The sequence below is a fragment of the Excalfactoria chinensis genome, chromosome 21, assembly GCF_039878825.1.
Source record: "Excalfactoria chinensis isolate bCotChi1 chromosome 21, bCotChi1.hap2, whole genome shotgun sequence".
NCBI classification, from domain to species: Eukaryota; Metazoa; Chordata; class Aves; order Galliformes; family Phasianidae; genus Excalfactoria; species Excalfactoria chinensis.
In genome coordinates, this window is record NC_092845.1 from 276,997 (window position 1) to 300,084 (window position 23,088).

The 23,088-nt window shown below is 46.9% G+C and overlaps 2 protein-coding genes across 8 annotated transcripts in view; both read left to right on the forward strand.

Annotated features, from left to right (window-relative positions):
- The first annotated feature begins 1,930 nt into the window (after positions 1 to 1,930).
- Positions 1,931 to 8,466, forward strand: C21H11orf52 (chromosome 21 C11orf52 homolog). Its single transcript, XM_072354983.1, has 4 exons — positions 1,931 to 2,330; positions 5,861 to 5,901; positions 6,679 to 6,725; positions 7,032 to 8,466. The coding sequence occupies exons 1-4, from the start codon at positions 2,299 to 2,301 to the stop codon at positions 7,266 to 7,268; spliced, it is 357 nt and encodes a 118-aa protein (XP_072211084.1). The 5' UTR covers positions 1,931 to 2,298; the 3' UTR covers positions 7,269 to 8,466.
- A 617-nt stretch (positions 8,467 to 9,083) lies between these two features.
- Positions 9,084 to 23,088, forward strand: part of DIXDC1 (DIX domain containing 1) — a 33,290-nt gene continuing 19,285 nt past the window's right edge. For 3 of the 7 annotated variants that reach the window (XM_072354765.1, XM_072354769.1, XM_072354767.1), the window contains exons 1-5: positions 9,084 to 9,137; positions 9,710 to 9,837; positions 19,514 to 19,643; positions 20,369 to 20,494; positions 21,368 to 21,617. In XM_072354765.1, the coding sequence (XP_072210866.1) occupies positions 9,781 to 9,837; positions 19,514 to 19,643; positions 20,369 to 20,494; positions 21,368 to 21,617 (563 nt within the window). In that variant the 5' untranslated portion in view covers positions 9,084 to 9,137; positions 9,710 to 9,780. Of the gene's footprint in view, positions 9,138 to 9,709; positions 9,838 to 13,622; positions 13,885 to 19,513; positions 19,644 to 20,368; positions 20,495 to 21,367; positions 21,618 to 23,088 lie in introns of those variants that run through there. The other 4 variants (XM_072354764.1, XM_072354768.1, XM_072354770.1 and 1 more) reach the window with 3 other exon arrangements.

Genomic DNA, 23,088 nt, shown 5'->3' on the forward strand with positions numbered 1-23,088 from the left:
GAATGGAAAGAGGAATAAATCTGCCTCCAAGCTTCTCTCATTTCCTTGGATTCACACTGTTCCTGGTCACAGTACTCGCAGCAGGAAGGATGGATGATGTCTTGGTGGCTTGGGATGCAAGGAGCAGAGCAGTGGAGAGTTCATGCTGAGCTCGTCTGGAGAAAAGTCCCATAAATGAGAGTTTTGCCCCTTTTGCAGACATGGTGATGCTACCAGCTACATGAGAAACGTCTTCACAGCCCTGTGACGTGGGGCCGGGGATCGGGTGTATTGCTGTCAGCGGCAGCTGCTGTCTGGCCGGCCCCAGGGTTCAGCAGGCGTCAGGCACAATCCTTGTCGGTGCCAATTAAAGCAGCCAGAATGCTGTGTCACCGGCCAAATATGGGGGCACTGGCACAGATCAGTGCAGCCCTCCTATGGGAGAGAGAAAAGCCTCTTCCTGCCAGAATGTGGCTGCAGTTTCTGCACTCCTCTCTGTGAGGAAGGAGGGCCAGTGAATAATTCAGATAATGCCAAAATAAAAATCACCTTTACAGCAGGTTTTGTCTAGGTTATTAGTAATAATTCCAGAGATAATCCCGCATTAGTGACTTCCAGTCACCTGCCTGTAAAGGCAAAAACTGAATGCTCCTTCCGGAGCAGACTGCCCCACTGCGTGCAGCCCCTAGTGCACCCCTTCCCACTCACAGCAACCACGCGAGCCCCTGGAGCAGTCATATGGCCTCAGCTGGGTCTATGCAGGGCATGGGTCCTAAGAGAAAAGGGCCTGCAGCAGTTCACAGTTCTCTCTGTGGTGATGCCAGCTTGCCTTGCACCCGTACCTATCGCAGTGCACCCCCAGTCTGTGACACGGTGCAGTGCAAACGCACAGCAATACAACCATTACACAGTTCTCATCCCTCTCTTATGAGCCCCATCCACGCTCTTCAGAAAGTTCATTCCCTACCGCTGGGCACTCGTAGGCTCGCGCTGTGCCAGGCTCGCAGCCTGTCACCCAGACACGCCGAGGGCAGCTGCTGGGGGGGGACGACAGGCACTGCCTGGTGCCACCCGGAGCTGTGCCCGATGCTCGCTGCTTGGCGCTGGAACCAGGCGGCTCCTGTCGTGCTGACAGGCTGCAGGGGAATGCAGAGCGGCAGCCAAGGGCTCCCCGGCTCTGCCAATGTTTTCAATACCTTTCTGTTTTTCCAGTGGAGCTCAAAGCAGCAGCTCCAGCATTTGTGTTTGGGACTGATGGGAAAAGGCTCCCAGCCTCTTTGTTTTTCCTCTCCACAAAGCAACGTAGTTATCCCAGAAATCAAAACAGCGGCTCACTGAATCAACAGCGTCTGTGGACAAATCCCGAGACAGAGAGTCTGTGGTTTCCCAAGGGTGCTCAGACTCCTGAGACCACCCGGGCTGTGCAGCAGCCCAAGAACTGGTCCTGCTGGGAGCAGGGCTGAAGCCAACCCGCCCACATTGGTCAGGCCCAGGCTGCAGGGCTCTGCTGGAGCCCAGCCGTGTAGGGCAGCAGATTCAGCTCAAGACCCAGTGCAGCTCCCCCAGGAAAGCAGCTGTGCCCCTGGCTGACCCACAGTAGAACTCTCCTCCTGCTGCTGCTGCTGGGAAGCCCCGGGCTTTGCTCTGTGCTCAGGCAGACAAGTGATGCTGGGCTGGAAGCAGGGCTGCCGCCCCTCAACCCACCAGAAAAGAGAATGGGAGCTCCCCCAGCTGTCAGCACATGCCTTGAGGTGTTCAGACACACACAGAGCTGCCAAATTGAGGGTGTGTGGCAGTTTCTGTTCCAGGGCAACTTCGACCCTGAATCTTTTGATATTGACTATCAGCTCAACAACCAGTTGTGTTCAGTGAAGCTACTCCCACGTCTGCTGGGCCACTGCCTCCCTTGCAGGAGATCCACTCCCTTCCCCATATGTTGCCACACATTTTCCAGACATTCCACTTGATACTCATGAATAGAACTGACAGCTCCTGTTCCCCGCCGAGCTCCCGCTTTAGAGCACCTCTTGCGCAGGAACACCTGAACCCCTCCTGCACCCCTTCTCTGTCGGCAGGCCGGGTCAGCGGAAGGCAGAATTCCAGCCCCAGGCCTAGGCCCGAGGGCCTGCAGCCGCCCCTCCCAGCCCCGGGCAGCCGGCGGCAGCCCCCCGGTAGATGGCACGCACGGGCCCGGCGCGGCGGCGAGAAATCTGATCCTGCAGACACTCCCTTGGAATAGCCAGGGGCCGAGCGGGGAACCAGGAAATAGAAGCCGTGCCCGTGCAGAGAACGCTACGGCTTCATGGAGGAAGGAGCGACATGGGCAACTGCTGCAGCTGCGGGCGCCCGCGGTGAGTACGGCGGCGGGGCGGCGGCACGAGCCAAACTCGGGCAGCGCACAGCGGTGGTACAGCGGGGCTGCGCCTCGCACCTGCCCGGGGCGGGCCGGGGGGCTCGGCTCATCGCTGCTATAGCTGGGTTCTGCGAGGATCGAGTTGAAATCCCTCTAAGTGCCTCAACGGAGGTAAAACCTCCAGGCTGCGGCACTTCCCCGAAGGGCAGCCGCTCCTCCAGCCCCTCCGCCCGGGCCGCGCCGTGCCGTTCAGATGCTGTCAGGCTCCCGAGAGGGAGGGGAGGCTGAGCTCCGCGTCTCACGCTATGCCGGTCCAGCGTACGGCGTGGGGCGCGGGGAGCATCGCACGGTGCCGGGTGGGAACACGGAGTGCTGAGGGCAGGGCGCGGGGAGAGCTGTGGGTGTCAGGTGAAGCGCAGGGAAAGTTCTTTCCAACACCGGGTTTGCTCAAGTAATAGAAAATCATCGGAGCTTTTTAATAATTAAGAGGCACAGCATCACCTAGTGGCTAGAGCCGAAGGGAGGGTGTGCGCCCATAGTCTGGGATTCAGGAATAGGAATTGCAGATGAAAGGGGGGAAGGTGGTTCTTGGCATCTCCTTGTCTTCCACTTCCTCTTCCCTACGGCAGGGGTTAAACAAGGTGCTCAGGGCACTCTCTTCATGGCTGCAGTGAACAAAAGAATACACGAGCACCATCAGCACAACTCGTGTGACACCCCCTGGTCTGAGCAATGCCAATCCATACACAAACACTTCTGTCTCCTAAAGAAGGTCTGAACCCAGGCTGGATGGTTACCTGCCCGGTCAGGGCTGAGCAGGGGAGCAGCTCTGCTCTGTGTGAGGAGCAGTGTAGTGGCAGCCTGGCTGTGACTGCCTCCTCAAGGTCAGTGCCAAGTTCTGCTGTCCCGAGGCTGCAGGACCAGGACTGCTGTGTCCTTCTGGGTGTTCTTCCCAAATGGAGAGTTAGAAGCTGGGTGGTGCTTCTGCTGGTGGTCATCCTGCTCCCCTCTGGCAGCAGAGGACAAAGCTCAGGCTCAGGAGCCTTTTGCCCCAACACCCCTGTGGGACTCACATGCTACTGGTGCCCCATGTAGGGACTGAAGCAGAGCTCTCCCAGGAGCTTCTCACTGCATCCTGCACATGAAAGCACCTGGGTGAGGAAGGGTCTCAGGCTTGCAGGCTTCCCTACGCCGCAAAGGCAGTGAACAGACAAGTGAGGAGAGTGGAAGGTAAATGAGTATGTGCTGGAGGTTATGTGGCTTATGGGACACCCACAGAGCACCATCACCAAGAGCAGACTGTGGTGCACTGAAGCCCTACTGAAGAGGTCTGAATGATTCATGGCTTTGCCTTGGTGACAGGTAAAAAAGATGCTGCTTAATTTTAGTTCAGGTGTTTCCAGGCACAAGTAATGCTTTTATTTCTGGGTATTTGCACAGCATCAGCAAAGAGCTGGGCTTCCTAACTAAAGCTGAGACTCACAAAAGGGGAGGTAGGTGCCTGCCTTTTGCATGGAAGGGAGGAGGTTCCTGAAGTCTTAAGAAAATCCATTTCAGTAAACTCCTTCAACAGAAGCTGTCAGTGAAGGAAAGTGTGGCCTGGGGTCTGGGTGCCTTTGCAAGTTCAGCCCTGGGCAGGATTCTCACCTCAATGTGCATGGGCAGCAAAGGATGCCAGAATTTGGGACCCAGCATGAAGCAGAAATTAAGTTGGTAATGACATGGAGAAAGGAGAAACAGTGATGCAGGAGCTGGGACACATGCTGTCCTGCAGAATACAACATGCATCCAGCAGGCTGTGAGTTAGTTACAGCTCATCTGACCTGATTTTGAGAAGAGCAGAGAGGTTTGCCTTACTTATTTCCCTTACATCCATTCTAATTACTGCAGATCTGAGGCAGAGAGATGCTGTCTCCTGCTTGGCTGTGATTAGCCTGCAGACAGCCTCAGAACAGCTCCAGACTACACACTGGCTGCTAATGCTCACTCTGCAAAGAAAGGCAATCAAAACAAGCCAAGGCAGCTGGGAAAGCTGGGGTTGGAACGTGCCTCCCAGCAAAGAGACTTTGGACCCTGCTGATCTTACTTCACACGGTGCTGCTTTAATTACAGCGCACAACCTGCCTGCAAAGATGCAAAGTGCTTCAGCACAAAGCTGGGCAGGGAGGGCCCTGGAGACCCTGCGGGCTTATAGCAACAGTGGAAGGGGATCTGCAGGTGCGAACCTCACCAGGACAAAGCCATAAGAAGCAGAGCTGGATCCTTTTGTACAGCCCTTACATTCTCCAGAGCAACCCTTGATTTCCCAGCTCCTGGTTAATCATTACCAGCTGTTTTGAAGCTCTCCTGGTTCTTTGCCATTCCTTTTCTCCTCTTGCCATTAGAACACCAAAGCCATTACCACACACTCAGCCCTGCTCTGTTGCTCCCAGAATTGCCTCTAAAAGCTGTGCCTGATGCACCTCTTTGCTCCTAACTGTGGCAGATCTGTCCAGCAAATGCAGGACGTGCTATGCACCTTGGGTGATCTCTGGGAGCTCTCCAGCCCCCTTCAGAGCACTGGCTGTTCACATTCAGCTGTGCTCTGTTAGGTGCATGTGTGTGCACAGCAGCAGCTGCACCGGGGCTGGCACCTGCTCCCTTCCAGCCATATGAGCATTCTGCAAGGATAACATTTGCTTCATGCTGCAAAGATAACATTTGTCACATGCATCTGACCTGGAATGTGACACGTCTCTGCTCTGGCCATGCTGCCTGGCCAGCACCAGCCTGTGGGAGTTCGGCTCTGCTGTTGCATCCAGAATGAATTTGGCTGACATTTGCTCCATGGCTGGGACATGGTTGTGTTTGGCTTGTCTCTCTGGTCACACAGGTACAGACAAGATTTGTGTTTGGCTTGGCTTATATAAAGTGTGCAGCTTGTTTGGTTTGGTTGTGTCTAAGTGGAAAACTGCGATCAGGAAAAACACTGAAAGATTAAACTAGCACGTTGGCTGTGCACAGCTGCTCTGTGGGCAAGGAAGCCAAAGCATGGGCACAGGGCTGTTGGAGTGTCTTGTTCTAAGAGAAACGTTTCATGCTAATGAAGATAATGCTCAGTACTCAGTAACTTTGATTGTACAGCTGTGGACACATAGTTGCAGTGAAATCTGTTCTCCTTCACACTGATTACTGTGCTTAATAAGACTGCCATACAGGGCTGAAAGGCAAGGAGCCTTGAGGGTGTCTGTGGTGCATAGGAGTCATAGAAGAGGAACCCCTAGACCTTCTCCCTGCAAAATTCACTCACATCCAGAAGGTGCCTCATTTCCTTACCAGGGCTGGAGTCTGCACAGTTGCTCACAAAGCTCTCAGTGGACCCTGGCAGTCCCAGACACCCAAACAAGGCTGGTTGGATTGGGGGAGGGGAGGGAGAGGCTCTTTTATCTTCCTGCACAAGTGCAGAACCCTGGGATGTGCTTCTGAGTTTGCATGTGATGAAAGCAGATGCTGAAGCTTCTCGAAGCTGACATCTCTCTCTGATTGCAGGAACTGTCCTTCACTTTTTAAAAGGAAGAAGGAAAAGCAAGGTAAGGATTTGTGAAGGTGCTGTAGAGTGCAAGAACAGTGGGAGCATCAGCTCCAGGATAGCTGGCATTCATCAGCACTGGCTGCAGATGGATCCCTTAGCTGGGGTCCTCTCCCAGACTCTTCCATACTTGAGCTTTCTTAAGAGAAGTCTGATAAAGGAAAAGGCAGAATTTCATTACAACTTAAAGGGGGTTGATATGCCATGGGACTTGGCAAGAAGGTGGGAAGAGGCTTCATTGGTATCTCTAAAATATCTGAGTTGTGCACCAAAAAGTAAGTACTCTGTCATGCAGCACAGCAGGAACTGAATCAAACTCCCATAAGAGCTGCAAACATTCTTCTGACATCAGTGCTTAGAATAAAACAGGGATGACCTAATAGCCCAGTTGTGTCTTGTGGCCTTTGGACCATGCTAAGCAAAATATGTTTGCAGGCAGCAGAGGAAATAGCAAAGTTAAATCTGAATGTGACTTCTCCAAGGCCTGACAAGGAGGCTCTCTGTGCTGTGTACATCCTTCTAGGCTCTGCCAAGAACATCGTGGTCCACAGCATGTTGTCATCCCAGGAAACCTTATTTTTTCCAAAGGAACAAGCCCAGGCTTTCTTCTTGGAGGTGGGCCTCAGAGACTGCATGAGGGCTGAGGATGTCAGATGGGGTGGAAATTTGATTTGTGTCCAGAGGAGAGAGCCCATGTGCCAGATGCTGCTTTTTTAGAACTCAAAGCTGGAACAATAAACAGCTATGTTAACCTGATCCACTGGTGTCTCTTTTTCAGGAGCCAGTGAGAGACATGAGAACCAACAGCACCAGCCTGGCGGGAAGGTAAACAGCTTCACGGGGTTGTTTTCTGACTGGATGTTTGCAGAACAGAGTTGACCATCGCTTCCTAGCCTAGACGGGTCAGGTGGATGTGGGCTGTTCATTCAGAGCTGTGATGGCTCATCCAGTGTAGGCTAGGAGGGCTGTGGCAGCAGTGTGTGTTGCTGCACATACTCTTTCACTGAAGTGCAAAAGAAGAAGTAGGATGATGCCTGTCCGTGAGCCTGAGGTGTCAGTGAGCCGGGTGGTGTGGGGGCAGCATATAGGACATACAGGTGCAGCTGACTCCGAGCTCTTTTTTTCCCAAAGGCTCCAGCGTACGAAAATGTCACAGAGTTTCCAGTCTATGCTACCATGAATAAACCCAAGAACACAAAGGAGGACGACAGCATTCATTATGCAGACATCCAGGTGTTCACCAAGGTGCGGGAGCGCTCTGCGGAAGAGGTGAAGAATTTGCAAATGCAGAATGCCACAGAGTATGCCACCCTCAACTTCCCCCGGCCCAGGCTGAAATACGACAGCAAGAATGGGACCTTGGTTTAAAAAGCTTGGTAGACCCTGCCTCCTTCAGCAGCTAAAGGATTCCACAGACATAGAGATGCTGCAGGCTCAGGCTAACCTCATGAACATGTTGAGCCTGCCTGCAGAGTAGAGTGGCCATGTATTCCACCTGCACGGGGACACAGATGCATTTACTCTCACATGAGGAGCCTCTGGTTCTGCTGGCCAAAAACCAACCCGTTCCCCTTGGCTCTGCACAGCTCTGTGTGGGAATGCAGCATACAAAGTTCTGTTCTGGGGAAAGGGAGATGTTGCCGCGGGATTTTATGTTGATATCAAGAACAGAATGTGGAGGAAATTGCAGTTCTTGCAGTAACTGCTGTATGGTCTTCCTCTGGTACCAGCTGCACACTGCAGTCATGCACGTAGTGCATCTCCTTTTCTCATAAAGCAGTGCACGACACACAGAGGCCAAGGCCCGAAATGCAGAATTAACTGAGGGGTACAGAACAATTCCTTCCATTGAAGGGCGGTACCAATACACATTCTTACCTTCACATTCACAGAAGTGAGCAATGAGCTCTTCTTTCTAAAAATGAAAGAAGGAAAACCTGCATCTTATCTGAAAGGCAGCCTATGTTTAGGGCAGTTACCCAGTCCTAGGGCTGCAGTAGCTGTTTGCATGCCTGAGACACTGTGAATGAATCCTGGACAATTTTAAAGAGGGCTTTGCACTTTTTCTCCATTAATTTTTTATTCTGTGTTGTAGCCTTAGTTATAAAACCCTGCAACATGGAGCACGTGCCACATATGGGTCTTCTGCTAAAGCTCCCGAAGACACTTTGGAGAATTTGCTTATGGGTTTAAAATAGTGTTAGCAATGCAGGACAGCAACTGTCCACAGTCTTCTGCCATGGGGCTGCATCTGACGGTGTTGGCATCTGAGAGGGCTCCCAAGCAGTGTCCTTGGGCCCTAAGTCAGTAGTTGTCACATTCTGTTCCTAAGTAATGGTCTACACAGCCAAACACAGGTTGTGGAGCGACCTCTTTATTGGCAGTGTTGAAAAATGGACATCCTGGTACCTTCTATAAATGTGCAAAGTTTTGCATATTGTGGCTCATCTAAATGTAAAAGGAAAACCATGAGGGAGTTCCTCCTTGTAACAAAAAATAAAGCTGGTACGGGAACTGTGTGCTAAGACCAAAGTGCTGCGAGGATCAATCATACAATCTTTCTATCTGAACAGGTCTTTTTGCTCGTGCTGTCCAGCAGACATCAGCAGGGCTATTATAAGGCCAGACTAAGGTTTACAAAAAGACCTTTTTAAATAATGATTGGAGACAGTCTATTTTTCTACCTGAACCAGATATTTTCTTTTTGCCTGCGCTATTGAAGTCAGCTCAGCTGGGCTATTGGAAGGCCTGCAGCATAAGGGTGCATTTAGGATGGAAAAGACCTCTGAGATCCCCAAGTCCAACGCCCTGAGCAGCCTGCTGAGGTACAGCGTGCCCTGCAGGTGACCCAGTGCCCAGCGCTGAGAACCGCGGTAATGATTCGGTTTTGATTGCCAGGCCCTGAACTGATAAGTAGCCAAAGTCAAGTTTTTTTCCAAAAAGTCTTTTTTTTGGCACTGATAACAGACTCCAACAGCCTTTCTCCTGTTTCCCAAGATTGGCCTGCGTAGGAGCTAAATGAGTGTTAATATATCGAACGCTCCTTGGACATTAAAGATAAGATTTTTGATTCGAGCCGATCAACTCGCCCCGTCTTCCCCCTCCCGGCCCTGACGGGATGACGCTCCTCACGCGTTCCCGCCTCCGCCCCCGCCCGCTTCCCGCCCTCCGGCGGCCGCTCCGCCCCGCTCCCATCCCGTCCCCATGGCAGCGGCGACGCGCGCGGACCGGGCGCAGGTATGGAGCGGGCTGGGGTCTCACCCGGAGCCCCGATCTCTCTGAGAATCCCCTCCCCGGGGCTCCGCAGCCCACGGGCCCCCTTCTGCCCTCCGGGGTTCCGCTCTTTCCCCGTACTCCGGCTGCCCGGCCTGTCAGTGCCCGGCACCTATCTGCCTTCCTGTTTTCAATTAGTAATTCCCACTGGCAGTGCTGATTTGGATTCCTCCTCCAGAAGTGGGGGAGATAGTTAGATCCCAAGCGTGCTATAAGCCGATGTCATCGGCAATCCTGTGTACATGTTCTGAAGGAATCCTGTTTTATCCTTTCTTTACATGTGGAAGCAAACAAAAGATGAGTAACTTTCCCTAAGTCCACAAACTTAAGTGTTGTTTTGTTGTTTTTGTTTTTTTTTTTGTTTTGTTTTGTTTTTTTCTACAGAAGGCAGCAACTTTCCCTCTCTGCCCTGCATGCACCCACTGCAGAGAGGGAAAGTTGCTGCCTTCTGTAGGATGGCATAGAAGGGTGTATACAGGCACTGCCCTGCTGAGCGCTCATTCCCTTTGTTTGCTGCCTTTGCTTCTCTCCATCAGGGCTGAGGACAGAAGGTGTGCTGTCCTGCTGGCACGTTCCTGCTGCGCTGAGCGAAGCTGTGACACCTGGCATGGGAACGCCGCTGGGTATGGGGCTCCATCACCCACTGCAGCCTGCTGCAGCGTCTGTGAGTGTGACCGCTCTGTGGGGCGCTTTGTGGGGAGGCTGGAAGGGGGAACTCTGTCAGCTGTGTTTCTGAATCACTGAATCACAGAATGGCTTGGGTTGGAAAGATCCTCTAAGATCATCTAGTCCCAACTCCCCCTCCATGGGGACATCAAGAACCAGCTCGTGCTGCCCAGGGCCTCATCCAGCCTGGCCTTGAATGGTGCACCCATAGCTCTCTGGGCAGCCTGTGCCAGCGCCTCACTGCCTCACTGTGAAAAACTTTCCCTGACATCTAATCTAAACCTCCCTCCTTTAGTTTAAAACATCTTTCTTGCCCTGTCACTGTCTACCCATGTAAAAAGTTGATTTCCCTCCTGTTTATGGTCTCTCTTTATATACTGGAAGGCCACAATGAGGCCTCCCCACAGCCTTCTCTTTTCCAGACTGAACAAGCCAAGCTCCCCTCAGCCCGTCTTCGTAGGGCAGGTGCTCCAGCCCTCTGATCATCCTCATGCCCTTTCCAAAAGCATCTACATCACTGGGGGCAGTATTCCAGATGGGGCTGTACAAGGGCAGAGTAGAGGGAAACAACTACCACTTTGCTCTGCTGGCCGTTCCTCTTTTAATGCAGCCCAGGATACTGTCAGTCTTCTAGGCTGCAAGCACACACTTGCTCGTTCATGTTAAGTTTTTCATCTTCCAGGATCCTCAAATCCTTCTGCACAGCGCTACTTTGAAGGAGTTTTCTTCTGGTCTGTATGTATATCTGGGATTGCACTGACCCAGGTGCAGCACTTCGTACTTGGCCTTGTTGAGCATGTTTAAGTTTACATGGGCCCACCTTTAAAGTCTGTCAGAGCCCCTCTGGATGGCATCCCTTCTTTCTATTGTATCAGATGCACCACTCAGCTTGGTGTGTTCCAACGTGCTTTGTCCTGCATCTTGCCCAGGATTCAACACGACGGTTACGCTAAAAGTGGCCAGGAGAGGGCAATGCTGCCAACCAAATCGGCACTGTGCGTTTGTTCAGAAGGTCCGCTATCAGGAGCAGCAGAGCCAAGACCCTTTTTGCATCACTGCCTCCCATTCCCTTCATTTTGGAATTGTTTTTTCAGGAATTTTAAAAGTCCTTCTTGAAAGTAAGAATTGCAACGAATTATTTTTAGTTGAGAGGAACTTTTTTTGTTGTTTTTTTCTTATTGCAAATAAAACATTCAAAGGGGTCTTTTCTGATGCTATAAAACTGAAAGAAAAATATGATTCCTGCTACAAGAGGCTTGATATTTAAGAGTGAAACGCAAAAAGGGAATTTAATATTTAGAACTTATTTTCAGCACATACACGTACCCAAATGCACATGTTATACCACAATAAACAGAAAAATGGCCCGGCATACTCTGCCACTCATTCTAGCCATCAGAAATGACCTAGTTTCTATTCTCTGTTATTTCTGTTGTCAGAGAGGCAGTTCTGTTTCAGAGATAAGGATCCCCATGTTGCAACAAAATCTTTTGATGACAAAATCTCTGATGGACTGTGAGAGTCCCTGGACCTGCCTTGAGTAAGGAGAACACCACCCCCTGCCATGTTCTAGGGGGTGGAAGCTCCTTGGTAGGGATATGAGATGGAAAGTGCCTGCCTGAATTTCAGACTTCAGTCCCAGCTTTTCTTTGTTGCTCCAAAAAGGAAGGTAGGGGAGGGTGTCCGACCTGAACATTGTCTCCAAACCAAACCAAATTATTCACTGCTCCCCCAGTATGTTCAGCTGACAATCTTTTGCATTTCTCAGGGATGGCATTACCATACTATGAGTGACACATCTAGCTTTAAGTCCTTTGTTTTGTGTCAGGAAATAGGGGAATGGGGAGTAGGGGTGAGAGAAATGCTTGCCAGGATAATAAAAAATGTTGTTTCTTAAGTCATTTCTACTAAATGCCACCCAGGTCCATAATCAGTGAACTCTTTTTGCAGTCTATCAGTTTACTATGATTTAAACAATACTATTTACACATTAAATTCTTTTTACACTTTTTGTTTCTCTGCTGTTTTCACAGATTATCTCTTTACTCCCATTTTGAAATCCTGAAAATTTGGGTCATGTCTCCCGTATAAAGTCTGTGGTGGGGGACTGCCTGCCTGTGGCTTATCTCCTCTTCAAAGGACAAGTGTATCTAGAGCTTGTAGGGATTGTGAGCACATAATTCTTAATCTGCCATCAAATTCATAAAACCAATTCCAAACAATCAGAGAACACCTCTCAGCCATCTGCCACCTCTCCATACAGCCAAAGTGTGTTTGGTTTCACTTTAGTACTTATGCAGTTTATTTGGCTTTTTTTTGTGTGTGTGTATGTGTGTGTATGTGTGTTTATTTCCAGAAATTGAAGGGGTGTAGGGAAGGAATGACCTCAGTACTCTGACCTGTAAATGTCTTCCATGAATATAAGTTACTGTGTAGCATAAAAAAAAAAATAATAAATATAACTTTTTCTTTGAGATTATTATGAAGTTCACAGAAAAGGCTCAAATTAGTTTTGTTTTTCAAACGAAGTCACCTGCTGATGGAGAACCCTTTCATTCAAGTTTTCCATGAAATGTAATTGAAATTGCAAGGCACAACCTACTTGTCTGCACTGTACAAAATGGGGATAAATATTTACTGTCATCTAGTAAATGGTATTATGAGTCATTTTGAGTCTCAAGAGCAAACTGGATCAAGGTGCTAACCACCAGCATTGCCTCCTTGCAAGATCTTTTGCAAAGATTCATGGTATTGTATTGCTTTGCTTAACAGATCTGACATAGCAATTAAAGAAAACAGAAGTCTCAGTTCCTACTGAATTTGGAAAAAATAAATAGGAAACGCAAACAAGAATATATTTAAAACTCATGTCACGAGTGGAAAGTGATTTGTTTTTTAATGAGTTGTCTTGTTTGTAGAAGGAAATCAGCTGTTGCTTGTCTTTCTGTATTTTACCTACATCTTCCATATCGGATGGAGAAAACACTAGCGTGGTAAAATGATGCAGTGACTTTTTCCTCCAGAGCCTTCAATACTTAGGCAGAAAAACATGTTTGTTTTTACCCTTAGATATGGCTGGCCAGGTATTCAGAGCTGTGAAGGCATGGTGTATTGCTGGGCCGTGTTTGATGTGCTGCCTAGCAGGACTGGCAGACAGCCCCTGGCAGGAGGGGTTCTCCATGGGTTCTTTCTTTTTTCAGGGCACTTCTTCTAATGTGAGATGAAGTTTGGGAGATTGCCTGAAGATATTTAATACTTTTTTTTTTTTTTTTTTTTCTGGAATGAATGTTGTTACTGTTGACTTAGAAACATTGCTGGGGATTGTATTTAATTCTAATTTAAAGTTTTCTTCCTTATTTCTTCTTTCATCTTCATTCCCACAGCAGCTAGAGTGGAGCTCAGCACTGTGCAAATGTTATTTGCTGTGTTGTGGCCTCGTTTGCAGCTTCCTGTCTCTACAGGGTTACTAAAAATGGTGCCATTTCTTTGGGGCTGTGGAGCAATTGCTGAGAGTTTAATTTGGCCAGCTCTTACAGTCTTTCGCTTTCTAGCTAAGCAAGACATCTGCTATTTGCTGACTCGCTCCCTGCCCCCACGCCAGACAGGGCTGGCTGTGTTTGGTGGGTTTGAAAACCTCTTTTCCGCAGCAGGTTTCATGTGAGTACTACTGCTGGAAATAGGTTTCAGATGTTTCCCTAACTCAGCGTTCGGGCTGCATCTTGTAAGCTGAGGCGTTTCTATAGGAACCGTATGACATCTCTCCACTGCTCCCCCAGCAGCTCTCTCATGAGCATGCCCAGTGCAAGCCTTGACTTCGGCTCAACTATCTGCGTGCACTAACGGGCTGCACATATGGGATATGAATGCGGTTCCTCATGAGCTCCAACTCTTTGTCTTTGGGAGGAGGAGGAAGAGGCTGTGCCCAGAGCTGGAGGATCTGCCATACGCCCTTTGAGACCCTCACCCCTCAGTGGGCTCGTGGAGGATGCTTGCCTGTTTGGCCAGGGGGAATTTACTGGATATTCTGCAGGAGGGCTTCACAGAGGTAAATGCATGCCCCCAAATCGCATGTGGACTTTTCCAGGGTGAGGCAGCGTGCTTTTCTGCAGCGTTTCTTAGGAACTGCTGTGTCTCCCAGTGCTTTGTGGAGACGAAAAGGAGAAAAATGAGCAAGATTCTGTGGCCAGGGAGCAGGGAAAGCTGTTTACTAACAGAAGGCAATATGGGGCAGCTCCGCAGGGGGGGCTGCAAACCAGCAGTAGTTCTAAAAAGTTTGTGTCTAGATTACAGCTGATGATTTTAACTTGAAGTTTTTATTTTCTCTATATAGCTTTCCATTTGTACAAGAAAATAATATAAATTTCAATGAGTTATGGAGAATGACTTATTTTATGGAATGGATTCCTTTCTTGAGTATGTGAGGTCTATGTATCTGACGGCTGTTAGAAAGCCTGTACACACACAGCTTTTGGGAGAAGCTGACAAAGAGCATGGTGTCTTTTTGTTACCCATCGTCTTCAGTAGGTTGAATTTCAGAGGGATCAAAATTCACCTGGCTCTGGAAAATGCTGTTTTTAAAGTGCTCTTTCTTTCCATTATTGTAGCACTGGGGGGACAGATAAATCATAAGGAGTGAGAACTAACAAGAAATTCCAGAGGTGGGAATCCTGTGACTGCAGCGGGAAGGAAGGTCACTGTTGAATTTCCAGTTCAGGGAGCACAAGAAGTTGGTTTGGTTGGGCTCTGTGTGCACTCAGTACAGAATGCCGGGGCAGCCGCTGCCTGGCTGCACTCATTATGCAGACTGTGCTGGAGCACCATTAGCTGCCAGTAGGCTCAGGAGGAAAGTCTATCATGAGGGCTCATGATGAAAGCAAACAGTGGCTGCTATGTCTGTTCTCACATGGTGGCAGGGATGGTCTCTTGGTGTGTTTTATTATTTCATGTTTTGTTTGTGTTTCCTGGTTCTTTTCATCCCTTCACGGCCCAGACACCACCCGTCTGTTCTACTCCTATGCTCCATTCTTTACAGAAAACGCACATCCGTCCTGGGCTTAACACCACCGGTCATTAAGGGGAAAGCAAACTGGGTATGAAATGTGAGCCTCACAGCTTCATACCAGCCACAGGTCTCCTCTGATTGCTTTGCTTGACCATATAAATATTCCGTCCCCTCCACCGCAGAGTATCTCAGTCTTGCTTTTAGCTAGTAATATATTGCTTTAGTTTAAGTTGTGGAGGCTTCCTGTTCTCAAGAGCGGCTGATCTTTCCCTGGTGTAAACTAATCGTAATCTGTATATTAATGAGAGCAACAACAACTTTATGTTCAGTGCTAGCCCCACTCAGAGCATCTGGTTCTACCCTTAGGCTGCTCAGCTGTGGAAAAAAATCCTTCTAGCCCTGTAAAAACTGACCTTCACTCTCCTGTCAGACTTCATTTCACACAATGAACTGAGGTATTGCAGGAACTGCTTTGCTAACCCAGGGCCTGCTGTTCTTTTGATAGAGCATCCTTTCTGCCCAGGTGACTCTTGGTGACTAGATACCTTGGAATACAAGGATGTATTTTCCAAATCTGTGCGGAGGAGATTAACATACACGAGTGTCATACTTCTTAGGCAGTGATTTTCAAGAGGAAAAAAAAAAAAAGAAAAGCATCTCCTGCTGGCTTTGAGAGAAACGTAGTTTTCTTTGCATTAAAGTTTTTATTGTCTACTTCTACAAAGGCCTCCCAAACAAAAGCAAAAGAAACCTCACACTTGAGGGGCACTGGGTGGCAAATTGCAGAGCTTATTTAATTAAGGTAATAGTGTCAGAAAGCATAGAAATTATACAAGGCCTTAAAATTACATCCTGATGCATTTAGTCTGTCCTTTGAACTCTGTTGTTGCTGACTTTTGGTTCAGTGCTCTAAACGGACAGGACACTAAATACCTTTTGTACTGAGACCATACTTGTAGCACAAGGCCTTTTATTTTTGACCTTGTTAGAGCTGGTGTTTGGGTAACATCCACCAGGCTATGAAGAAAAAAACAGAGTGAAGATTACAAGGCAGAATCCCTAAATCCAACAATAAGAAGATTCATTTTCATCAACTGTGTGTGTGCAGAAAAGATGACTTATCTTCTAGAAGCTGGGAGTCTAACATGACAGCAAGAATGTCAGGCCCTTTAAAAGCATCTACCAACTACAGAATGACTTTGCCAAGAAATATGTGGACAACTTCAAAAACTGCACTCCCCTAATCTCAGAGGAGGTGAAAATTTATCATGGCACAGTGCCACATAGATGGCACTGAAGGTAAAAGACAGAGTAGCATATCAAAGCACCGTGATCTACCTATATTTACTGTAGTGCAGACTGGGCTGATTCATGGTTGAAAGAAACATAAACCCTAAGCAGCAGGTGGTGAACTGCACTGCTTAAATAAGAACAGCATAGAGATCTAGAACTGGCAGATTTGAAGTAGAATTGCTGCTTTTCTTACACCTGTGGAAAATGTTAGCTAATGGCTTTTAATTGTAATTATCTGTACGGGCTCACAGAACATGAGATAAAGTGCTGACCCTGAAGACACCTTTATCATGGGCTGTGGAGAGAAAGCACAAAGTTGCTCCTCATCTCAGAAGTATGCTTTCCAATAAGCAGGAGGTCCAAGACCCTTCTTCAGAGTATGTGCTAGTAAAGTGCTGTAAAATGAAATCCTGCGCTGCAAAGTGTATTTACTAAAGAACCTGTAATTTGCTAACAGAAGTACCTTTATGTTGTTGAACTCCTTACAACTGTCGGTGGCCCTTAGTGCCCATCTTTCAAATCCTCTTCCTCTGTGAAAATTCTGTTAGGGCTTCCAGCGTCATTGAGATACAAGAACTCCACAATGATCTGTGTAGGAGCTAAGCAGTCTGGGCTCCAAGTTCCTGCAGGTAGGAGAGTTGCTCTTCCAGTTGCAGAGTGCAAGGAAACCTAGCCTTTTTTTGGAACGCAAAGCTCTGTTAATATAAATAGGATTAAGCCTAAGTCCACCGCAATCCTGATAACCTCTGCTGTGTATAGCAAACCTTAGGCTGCTTTGTTTTTCCTCTGAAAATGCTGTTTTTGAAAGAAATGTTGATGCAGGGCTTGAGCTTAGTGTCTTCTCCATTAAGTTCAGGATTTAGGTGAACAAAAGTTCAGACCAGCATATAAATAAGTAGCAGAAATCTCCTCAGTGGTAAATGGCTGAGCGAAGAGCTACTCAGGGAAAAGAAAAGGACAAGCTAGGACTAACCATTGCTGTTCCCTCTCTGATTGCTCTTGGATATAGCTGTCAGACAGGAGTTGTTTGAGGTAAATTGTGTGGAGCTGCTGTTCTCCTGGCAGCATAGTGTAGCAAATCTTGTTTTTTTGTTGGTATGTGCTGGAAGATGATACCTGGGCTATTTTTTGCTTTGCAGCAATTTAGGACGCTTGGTAAAGTCACTAGCTCTTTAGTTTTTGGATATAAATTCAGGAAATACTGATCACTCCAACCATTTGAGCTTACACAGGAAAATCTTTTGCTTTAGTGGAAAAAATATAAAAACCTGTAAGTCTGCTAATGAAATGTTAGTCTGCAGTGTTATAGCAGCTACTGCTATGAAATTGTCTCCTTTGTGGTGGTGACATCCATCTTCCATTGCCTTAGAAAACTTCTTTTAGCAGCGCTGTTAGAAGTGTAAGTGCACCAAGCTTTAGGAGAGAGCTTCTTTTTGTTCTAATAATAAAATTTTAATTCTTGTGTTTTTAAGACATGGAGACTAAAGGATTGCCGAAATGTTTTCTTATTGCATGAGGATGAGAGAAAATAAAGTCTTTTTTTTTCCATTGACTGGAAAAAGTATCTGAATGGAAGAGAAATGTAAACTCCGGTGTAAAATTGCAAGCTTTATGTGGACTGGAAGGGATTTTGCCTTTGTGGAATTAATATGAGATAACATTCCAGTTCAGAACTTTGTAAAATGATTTGAAAGATGACAGCAAGGCAGTCAACCCAGTTGTTACAAGGAGATTAGTTCCCCAAATTGCACAGACTTCAGGTACAATTTTCATGCAATCCTACTCAGTAGGTCTTTATTATTGAATCTGGATCATTCTATAATACTGTTGTGTTGCTTTAAACAAGCCTACCTCATTTCTACTGGTACTTGCTTGAATAAAGCTTTATTGAATATGAGTAATAGAAGGATTGTGCTCTCTCTAGCTCTGGAATCAGACTGTTGTGAGATTAGGGGCACTGAAATCCAGCATCAGTTAAAATACTGTTGCTAGACACAGAGCAGCTTCTTGCAGGCTGGCAAGACTTATTATTGCTGTTCTGAGAATCAACACAGAATTATTCACTTGTACAGGAGAGAGAAATTAGCACTTGTTGGTCCTTCACAGCCCCCGTTAGGTTGAAAATAGCCTCTGAAATGGCAGGCAAAACTGGCATGCTCTGTTGCCATTACAACAGAAGAAAAGTTTGCGGACTCAGTCCATATGACAAGGCCATGTCTGCACAGTTTTTCCAGTTCTGCTTGCTTTCTTTCCAAAAGCCAGCAGCAGTCCCTGAAGCTCACATCCTCTATCCTGCTCTCCATCTCTGCTGAGTAAGCAGCAACAGCCTTGTGGAGGTCCAAGCACCTTTCTGAGCCAGCAGACTGAGCCATGGTGTGGTTAATGTTGGATTTCCTATGTCAGGATAATTACAAGTGAAGCCGTGATCAGATTGTGACTTTGATGGGTTGTAAAAGCATAAACTCTGACATCGCTGAGATAATATGGAATGAAGTCTTAAAACCTGCTGCATGGGCAGAATAATGGGAAGCTTAGTGAAACAGGATGTAATCCCATAAATGGATCAGTTTGTTTACCCTCTGTGTGCTACACCGGCCCAACCCAAAGGGATTTCAGTGTCACCAGGGCTCGTGTTGGCTGTGGAAGTGCTGCAGGGGTGGGGTGGAAGGGAAGGCATAGAGGACCTGCAGGTTGCTGTCCCTGCACTTCTAACACTCACCTGTACCCCGAGTTTCTTCCCCTGCTGGCAACACTCACAGCTGAATGAAGCAGCACCCAGTGTGACCCACTGGAAAGGCAGTGCTTTTTGCTGTCAGGTCTTGTGGGTAGTTAAGTGCTGTGGCAAGCCAGTTTGCTGGTGTATAGGATCCTATGCAGACATGAACTTGGTCTATTAGAAATGCTGATGCAGTTCTATGGAATTGGTGTTGGGGGAAAAGCTATAGAACAGGGTACCCCTTCACTGCTGTGTGCACCCATGAGTGATCTGTGCTACAGGGGAAGGCTTCTTTATTTTCCAGGAAATACATCCTCGTTTATTTTAGTAGATGGCAGAGTTTAATGGGAAATAACACAGATTTTTCTTGATTCTGCATTGTGGGTTTTCTACTTTATAGATACCTGGAAAAAATGCAGTCGGGAGTGGGGACGTGACATGCAGTGAGCGAATCGGTTCTGGCACTGTCGTGCTGTCTGCTTGCTCTTCCTGTCCTGGCATGCAGCGAGCTGCGCCACAACGTGCCGTGATGTCAGGGTCGTGCTCAGCAGGCTTTGGGGTTCAGACAATTTGTTTTCCAAGTCAAAAGACAGAAAAGTAACAACTGTGCAACTCTGCTCTGAAATGGCAATGATGTACAAGCATTTTGTTTTCCATTTTCAGCAACAGCTACAGGCATATGTGGCCTGGGTAAATTCCCAGCTGAAGAAGAAGCCAACAATAAAGCCAGTCCAAGACCTGAGACGAGATCTCAGAGATGGAGTCATCCTTGCCTCACTTATCGAGATTGTAGGTCAGTAATGCCATATGGCACTATTTTTCATCTTGCAGTTTTAGTGCTCCAGTAAAATGGTCTGGCCTTGGCTCTGACATCTGTTGGGCAGACTGAAGAGCACTAATGATGGCAGCAGAGCTTGGGGGGAGGGTTACTTGGAAAGAAAACAATCATAAAGCAAATCATAAATACAGTTCCATTAAAGGCCATATGTGTTAGCAGACAGCTGCAACACAGCCAAATTGCAGACCTTATGAACTATCTATGTGGTCTCTCAGGTATCACGTGACAGACACATGGAATCCTGTCCAGGACCCAGTAACTCCCACAAGGCTGGAATGGAGTTATAGAAGGATTTATCTTATAAGGGAATGGTGTTAGTGTATGATATTGTTGGAAGAGTGATCTGCTTGCCAAAATTCTGGTATTTATAAGAAGAATCAGCTCTGAGGGATAATTCTGCCTGTCTCTCTGCAAAACACTGTAATATTTCCACTCATAAGGTTACAGTGGCTCAGGAGTAATCATGGCATAAGGAAGTACACTTAAAAATGCTCCTTTGCTAATAGTACATTCTAAAGTCTACCTAGTTATTCCTAGTATGAAGTGTAAGCAGGACAAGAAATGCATGTCTTCTTGCAGTCCATGACAAGACATAAAATCAGCCCCTACACCTACTATCAGTACTGGAAGTGACACTGTTACTTCACTGTTGTCTGCAATAATTTTTTTTGCTTCTTTAGCTGGTGAGAAGCTTAATGGTGTTCAGGTCAACCCTACCAGCCAGCAGGAGATGAGGGAAAATGTGGAGAAAGTCTTACAGTTTGTGGCGTCAAAAAAGATACGTATGCATCAGACATCAGCAAAAGGTATGAGCCCCTGGCAGTTGCCACAAGTGATTCTAAGTGTTGAAGGCCTAGTTCTACTTTTGTTTCATATGAAACAGACAATATGTTGATTTGAGGAGGAGGATTTTTCCCCTGTAGTTTATTAACAGAGGTGACAGTCTGTGTCTTTTTTTTTCTGCTGGTTCTGTTCTTCAGACACCAAAGCAAATAACCAGCCTTCATACTTCCAGTGCCTGTGATATTATTTTAAGGCTGTCTCTGAAATTTGGAAGTTTTGTCCCTTTTATGTTAATAGATTTTGAGTATCTCAATCAAACTAAGTTATTTTCAAAAAATCCTGAAAGAATTTTAAAAAGGCTGAAAATGCAGTGAACACAAGACAACATGCTTGAACCTGCTTGCTGGAGGAAATGCTTTGCATGAAATAACTAAATCTAATCATTTAATATTTGCAAGGTGCTACAAACAGTTTAAGGTACCTTATTGCTGAAGAAACATGTTGCTAATCTCTGGTCTTCAGTATTAAAGAAGTGTGCTTACTGAAGTGACTGCCACTACAGTGGTACTTTTCAGTAACTGCTATGCTCTTTCCAGGGAGCTTTCAAAAATTACAATATACTGTAATTTAACCTGCTGGACTGTTGGAAATGGCCACAGGGGGAGGAAGGCTTAAGACTGTCCAAAGCATTTAAACATGTAATCAGTAGGTGGCAGTCAGTTTGCTGTGAACAAAACAAGCAGAGCTAAGCATCAGTGCTATAATGCAGTTCTTCTTGTGTAGTCCTTATTCACTGGCGTGATCTCACTCAATTACATTCATGTTGTTGGTCAGATGCAGCTCCGATAGCATGTAATGTTAATGTTATTGTCCTTGGCTTTATTTGTATTTTGTAGATATTGTCGAAGGTAACTTAAAATCTATCATGAGGCTGATCCTCGCCTTAGCTGCTCACTTCAAACCAGGCTCTGGAAGAGCTGTGAATCACAGCCCTGCTGGCATGATGGGGAAGAGCTCAGCAGCATCATTTGTCAGTCATAGGCCCTGCTCAGCTGCTGCAGTGGCCCAAGGGGCGGTGGCTGCACTGGCAGATGTTCGTCAAGATGTATTGCAGTCTGGCCGGGATGTTTTCCGGCACAGACAGAGGTAATGATTTTTTCCTAGTTATGTGTGGTCAGACTGTGTTAGCAGGTGGACACAATTCATTTCAAAATAGATGCCTCTTTATCCTGACAATTCCTGACATAAGGCAGCTCTCAGATTGTGTCAAGATACAAGATACAACAAGATACAAACCACTGCTGTCTCACTAAAACCTGAACTGGTGGTGGCCTAACAAAGGGGACTGTTCATCTAGCCCAGATGCCTCATATTGAAAATTACAGGTATCCCAGGTCTTTTTTGGATTTTACAGCAAAACAACTGCTGAACTTGTGTTCACCGAAAAAGAACATGTCTTTATGGCCAAGACAAAGGGACCTCTGCTGCCACATCTTCCCCAGTTCAAGCGGAACACAGTGGCATCTTGGTGCTTTCTTCTTGCAGAAGTTCCCATTTCAAATGAAACAAAGCTAACATCTTATCTACACATACTGCTTACAGGTTTGCAAGCAGTTGTCAGAACTGTGGTCTTGGTCCTGTTGTACATATTCGTTCTGCATTCAACGTCACTGCTCTCCCCAGTGTTCCATTTACTGCTATGTCAGCAGATGCAGTGTTGTGTGTTGTTAATCAGATGACACATCCTACCATGTAAATGGAGGAGTTCTGGTGTTAATGAGGGGAAATTATCCATGTACAGAAGGAATGTGTAATTCTGAAGGCTCGTTTAACACTTGCAAAAGGTACCATGTGGATTATAATAGTAATGACATTTAAATGGAGGCCAGATGGCTGTCTTTTGAGGGTTTCATTTACACAGCTAAAGGTCATTTGCTCATTTTATATTGGCTTAAGGGTGTACCCATGAAGCAGTGTGGAAGTGAGGTTGAAATTGTTTTTTTGTTATTGATGGTGGTTTGTTGGTTTTTTTTTGTTTGTTTGGTTGGTTTTTGTTTGTTTTGTTGTTGTTTTTTGTTTTTGCTTTGCTTTGTTTTAATGAAATGCTAAAGATTTCTTTTCCAAAGATATTGGGTTAGGAGTTTGTCAGAGAAAAACACTCTTTATTCTGTTTGCAAATTTTGCTCTTTTCCTTGCCTTCACAGAGCTTTTCTGGTTCTCTAGTCACAAAATTAAGAATGAATGCAATGCCTTCTTTTTACATCAGTCTTTAATAGTTAGACCAGTTATCTGACCTGGATGTCTGGGGTGGGGAGCAGAATAAATCCCATCACAATTCAGGTAGAAACATTTAGAGAACTGCTATTCCACTTGGACTGTTAGAAGGTCACGGCACCAGGTGGGATCCACTCAGGGGTGCTGAGGGAGCTGACAGACATGTTTGCCAAGCTGCTTTCCAACATCTATTAGCAGTCCTAGTCATCTGGAGAGGTCCCAGATGCCTGGAATCTTACTAATGGGATGACCATCTATAAGGGTCATGAGGAGGATCTGGGGAACTACAGGCCTGTCAGCCTGACCTTGGTGCCAGGAAAGGTTATGCAAGGATCATCTTGAG